The sequence below is a fragment of the Trichechus manatus genome, unplaced genomic scaffold (assembly GCF_000243295.1).
Source record: "Trichechus manatus latirostris isolate Lorelei unplaced genomic scaffold, TriManLat1.0 scaffold00009, whole genome shotgun sequence".
In the NCBI taxonomy this organism is placed as follows: Eukaryota; Metazoa; Chordata; class Mammalia; order Sirenia; family Trichechidae; genus Trichechus; species Trichechus manatus.
The window spans coordinates 4,731,088-4,737,087 of record NW_004443945.1 but is presented as its reverse complement, the minus strand read 5'-3'; the positions used below and the strand labels follow the sequence as shown (position 1 = coordinate 4,737,087).

Sequence of the window (6,000 nt, the reverse complement as noted above, 5' to 3'; positions counted from 1 at the left end):
CTCTAGAAAACAAGAAAGGGCTAGGGATCAGAAGCATCGAGAGACTGCTGGAAGGTAAGCAGACTGACAATTAAGCCTAAACCTAAGAGCTCTACGAAACCAGCACACCAATACGTTACATCTGAAAAACTTATTTACCTAAATGGACCCCCACCCCCCAAAAAAAATGAATTAGAAAAATTCAAATAAAGGTACTCTGTGACCTTACAGAATAAGGATTAGTACACTTGCTGCTTCTACTTCTGACTCCACCATCCCCTGCCATCTGGCTCTACCCTTATCACCTTCCTGAAACTGCACTTCTACAGGTCACAAATGAGCTCTGGGGTACAAAATGCAAAGTCTCTATCCATCGCTGGCTGTGTACTCACCTTCTTCTTGTCTCTGTGTGATTCACCACTGCCCATGATCTCCCCTATTCTCCACTCCCTCGGCTTCAGTGACACTCTCTTGGTTTTCCTTCTCCCTCTCTGACCTCTTCTTCTCAGCTTCTGCTTCCTCCTTCGCTAAATGTGGGTGGTCTCCAGGAGTCTGCCTTACCCCTCATCTCCTTTTCCTGCATGTTCTCTTCCTTGGTAATGTCAAAGTTCCCACTCCCTTCTACCATTACCAGGTTCAATCTCATCAGTTCCACATCTGGGTTACTTGCTAATACTATTGCTGGGCAGCAAAATTTGCACACCTAGTCCTAACCTCTTTACAGAAAGACAGGTTCTGGTACATAGCATGTACTCAATAACCATTTCTAGAATAAATGAACAGATGAGTGAACAAACAAACCCATCTAGCTGCCCACTAGAACCTCATATAGGTAATGCATTCCACATTCATATTCACCCAGCCCCTTCTGCCTACCCATATCACTAAAACCTAAGTCTCCAGGCTCAAAAGCTACCTTTTTGACACCCTTTCTTCCTTTCCTCTCTCTGGTCCCATTATCACAACTGGCCTTTCTCTCTCTTCCTACTGCCATCGTCTTACTATGCCTTTTGCTTTCTCTCCATTAAACCACAGCAATGCAGGGATTCTTGTCTCTGGGCCCTCCTTCTGCGTAATCTGTGTTATATACAGGCTTCTAAGAACTCAGCTGTCATCATGTGATTCTCCTCTGTTCAAAAATCCTGACACTCACGGCCTACAGATGAAAATCCTAACTTCCAGCCTAAGATTTAAGGATCCTTCATGATCCAAACTCCTCTTTCCACACTGACCCTTTATACAAGTCAAAATTTAATACTTGCTCTTTCTAGAAGACACTCAATACTTTCCCTCTTCTGCTTTTATTTCTGGGATTCTTTTCCTTCTACACCCCTCTTCTTATTCAAAGCCACCTGTCCTTGTCTAGAAGCCTCCCCTCTTCCTCTGAGCCACCACGGTACCAATGGCCCTTTCTGATCCCTGTCAATCACATCTTAAGCTGTCTGTCTTTTTGTATCAGTGTGTCTATCTCCATTCACACTAAAGCCCTAATTGCTTTTGGGCACCCGTAAGAACTGTCCCAGCATGTACTTCAGAGCTCTGAAGTCAGCCAGTCCAGGTTCAAGTACCAGCTCTGCCAGTTCTTAGATAGATATCCTTGAAAATTATTTAGTCCTTCAGTTTCCCTAAAAAGGGAACTTCATCTATAAAATGCCTGCCTCACTGGGTTATTGCAAGGCTGCAATGAAATAAACTAAGTATGTAAAGCACCCAGCGTAGTACCTTGTACATAGTAAATGCTCAGAAAAGCACGTAACAAATATTCCTAGAATGAGTGAGTGAACTACTCTGGTGCCGAGGAAAGCACATTATCAACAGCACGAAGGGATAGCAGACAAGGTCTTCTCCTTGGAGACTCTCACAGAGTAGCTGGAGTGAGAGCTCAATGGCTGGGCATGGCAGACAGGCACTTGATGGAGAGTCTCTGGCTTGAAACTGGGATGAACCTTCACCATCAGAGCCCATGGCCCTCATCCAGGAAGGTGGCTTGCTGAAGCCATGACATACATTTGAAGAAAGCAGGCAATTCCAGGCCAGGGAAAAGCATTTGCAGTAACACAGATGTGGGCATGAGCAGATGGTGTCCAAGGAGACAGATACGAGGTGAGGCAAGTCTGAGGGGGTCCAGCTACCTCCCTGGGGGCTGGTGGTGACTACTGTCAGGGGAGACAAAGATGTCTCTGCTAAAGTACTGTGGCCTGATCCTCAACACTGTCTGCTGTTGAAAGCACAGATCAGACTACTGAACACACTTTACTCTAAGACATCTTCACACAAGTTCATGCATTTGAGGGGACCCGTTTTCTCCCCACAGGCTGAGACCTACCGGGTAGAACCTGACCAGGGCAAATGTAGCCACCAGTAAGAATGTCCACAAGTGCTCATGTCAACTCACAAACCAATCTCGGGAGCCAGGAAGAGAAATGCTGCCATGGTGCTAGGAAAATACAGGCCCGTCTCTGCATCAGGCAAGCTAGTCAGAATGTCTGTTTTTATTTTTTTCTCAAATGCTCAATAACCCTAAGAATGAATATGGGTGCCATACCTGTAAGACTGTCAGACTGAACACATTCAGCTATTTTCTCAGCCTAAAAATGAATTTTAAAAGCCATTAGTTTCGATTGCTTAATTATGGGATAAGGGAAATCTTGCTGGGGTGCACCAGGGTCCTGGGCTCACCTCACGTACCTTATTGTTGCCATTGCACACTCTGATAATGGACACATAGTGTCTAATTTTTCTGCAAATAGAAAACAATGCATTATTTCTCTCCTGAATCTCTAATCTTATGGATACGTAGCTAATTTTTCTTTACGAAAACAGCACCTTCCTTTCACACAAAATGCTTTGGGGAGAGCGTTTCTATTATTTGTGGCCAAGGCCACCAGTAAAGGAACAAGAGTCTACAGACATGGTCTTGTGTCTCTGTAGAATACAAGTGACTCTTGAGAAAAGAAATTCTTCCCAAGTTACCACAATAGACAAAACCTATGTTTAAAAAAATGTACTGCATGTTAACCAATCAAGAGCCTTTAGTTTCTTAACATGACTTTATTTTCACAACCCTTTATACTGATTCTCTTCTTCAAGTTCCAACAAACAATCCACCCCCAGTCATTCATGGAAACAGCCAGTGGCCACATCAAGGGCTGATTTTCACATTTAACTCATTAGCTGGGAATCTAAAACAAAGCAGCAAGGGCTTATCTCAGAAGCTGCTGACTTTTCTCATTTATTTATTGTTCCTTCAGTTTTTCATGTTTTTCCCCCTGATAATCAAATCCCTCTATACTTATCACAAAAAATTTGGAAAGGACATAAAAGGGCAAAGACTCGGAACAGAGAGCCTACACAGATCCAGCTCCCTGAGGCAGTCACCAACTGGCAGAGAAGCCTGGTGACAAAGCACGTGAGCTGTGAGGTCAGCACTGAGGTCCACAGCCTGGCTCTGCCATTTGCCGGCAACTGGACCTGGGCGAGAAACCTCACCTCTCTAAGCCTCAGTTTCCTCATCTGTAAAATGAAGATGATCACAGTGCCGACCTCACAGGGCTGTGGTTAGGATGAAATGAAGTGATGCCTGCCAGGCACTGAGAGCCTACACAGATACGGAAAGGCTCGAAAAAAAGAAGTAGACATTATAACCACCATGGCCATACTTCCTCCTGTTCTTTTTCCCAAGTCTTTCATTTTCATGATTGAGATCATAACACTAGATATTATTTTACATTTTGCTTTTTGCATTTAACATTGTATCATATGCATTTCTTCTCATAATTTAATTTTCTATAATCATCATTTCTAATGGTGGCATATTTTAGTTTTGGATGTTCTACAAATTATACTCATCATTTTCCACTTTTCATAGTATTTCTTTTACACTCTGAAACACATCATACAAAAAAGTTTTAGGCTCCTGTTATATCCTATTTTCCAATCTATAGTCACATCTGTTTTACATGAGACTTTACATAAATATTAGTATTTAAAAGATTTTTATCTAACATGATAGGCCTATGCAAAAATAACACATTGTTAGCTGCCATTGAGTTGATTCCAACTCATGGCAACCCCATGTGTTTCTGAGTAGAACTGTGCTCTGTAGGGTTGTCAAGGCTGTGACCTTTTGGTAATTGAGTGCTTAAAGGTTTGTGCCACCTGAGGACCTTCTTTAAATCACCATGTAATTTATTAAGGTGTGTGATATATCAAATTAGATAAAAATCTTACAAATTAAGGGAGTCCATTGTCAGAGTTCTCATCACACAGCTTAATAAATGGCATCGTGATTTAAATACTTTAGTCTCTGGAACATCCATGCAGCTAGAGCAAGGCTGTCCTGATCTGCTGGCTCCGGGCTTCCAGGTGGAAAGTCAGGCTGTAGCTATGAGGAAGCCACCAAGGCAAAGCCACCCTGGAAGGCTACTCAGTAATGACACTTGACTTTGTTACAAGTCCTCCTTTTGGACTTCTGCAAACAGTTCTTAAGTATTTAAAGCAAGTTTTACGATAACGCCAAGCATGGTATATTATTTAAGTACTTGTTTTTTCCACTTACCCTCCCTGTCCAATGACAGGTATTATCTTCACATTTTGTTGTATATTATCTCCGTTTTTCTTTTTGGTGCAGTAAATTCCTTGCCACTCCTATAAATGGAATATAAGCATCATTACACTTTCTGCTCAAAACATAAACCCAAGACCATTTCCGGCTTTAGGTTCTGATTTATTTACCATTGCTAAAACAATTAGGATAAAAAAATTATCCCAACCCAAACACAATTTTGGGTAATGTGACACTATGGTGTCTTGACTTTTGTCATCATCCCAGAAGGAGATGGACTTCAGAGGTTGACCTCCTGCAATGGTGACAAAAGGCAGGACACCATAGTCTAAATGATCATATGTCTTTGAGGGCCATCAGTTGGCAAGAGGGGCCTTGGACTCACTAATGAAGAACATGCCCCCTCACTCAACCACACAGCTTCCTTCTCTCAAACTGCTACTTCTGCAGTGGAGGAGGGAGCGTGGCCGTTGCCCCTCCATTTGGGAGAGAAGAGAATCTCAGGACTGGGGCCACTCTGTGGCCACTACCATAGTGGGCTTCCACCAGCTTCTCGGTCTGAACGGCTTGAAGCCCTCTCAGATGTGTAAGGGTTTCAGTCTCTCTGCAGGTAGGGCGGAGCTGCTGAGCTAACAGCCAGGACCAAGCTCAAGTAGAGGGAATAGTAAGAGTTTAAGACCTAGGGCTACAATTGCATTAGCCATGTTCTCGTGATCAGAAAGAATATAGGGATTCTTTGAGGAAGAGCTGTAGTCTAGGAGAGCAGGCGTGGGCAGGACTTGACTGCAGTGGGCTGGGAGTGAGAGAACGGGCTTCAGGTGGCTCACCTACTCTTGGGGTGGTGGGGAGAAGCCTGGGATGGAGCTCGGTTTTGTCACAACCTTAAAAGGTTCTGAATTCCTCCAAGATGTCACCAAGGTCCTTAAGGTACGGAAATCCCTAAAACCCACTGTAGGACACTGAACTCCTAGGAGTTCCATAACCTTCTTAACCTTCCAGAGTCTCTTGGGACCTAGAGCTAACTCAGGCAGGAAGTGGAACCTTGGTGGCTTAGCTGAAGTCTCCTGTCCAGACTCCCACACAAAGTGAATTCTAAAATCTTCTATGTTTGGAGCATGGTGACCTGCATCCAAATCATTTGCCGCTTTTAGTCCGTTAGGGGTCAAATGCCAATGGTAAGCTCTCATCTTCAGACTCCTCTGGCAAAGTGGATCAAAGAGAGAGCGGGACACCCTGACATAAGCAAAGGATGATTACTGATGGTTACTGATAAAATTCTGAAAACAATGGGCACCATGAAAACACTGCATCAAAAAACAGACTGAGAAGCCCAGCTCGGTGCTTAGCTTGCCCCGGAGCAAAAGGAAGGTACAGGCCTGTTGTGGACTGAGTTATGTCCCCCCAAAAATATGCTGAACCCCCAGCTCCTGTACCTCTGGATGTGACCCAGTTTGGAA

The 6,000-nt window shown here is 43.7% G+C and overlaps 1 protein-coding gene across 2 annotated transcripts in view; it reads right to left on the bottom strand.

Moving 5' to 3' along the window:
* The window catches only part of PDE8A (phosphodiesterase 8A), a 166,612-nt gene that overhangs the window by 37,569 nt on the left and 123,043 nt on the right, over positions 1-6,000 (bottom strand). For both annotated transcript variants that reach the window (XM_004370662.2, XM_023725970.1), the window contains exons 9-11: positions 4,538-4,626; positions 2,668-2,719; positions 2,525-2,567 (exon numbers count right to left, since the gene is read on the bottom strand). In XM_004370662.2, the coding sequence (XP_004370719.2) occupies positions 2,525-2,567; positions 2,668-2,719; positions 4,538-4,626 (184 nt within the window). The remainder of the gene's footprint in view (positions 1-2,524; positions 2,568-2,667; positions 2,720-4,537; positions 4,627-6,000) is intronic.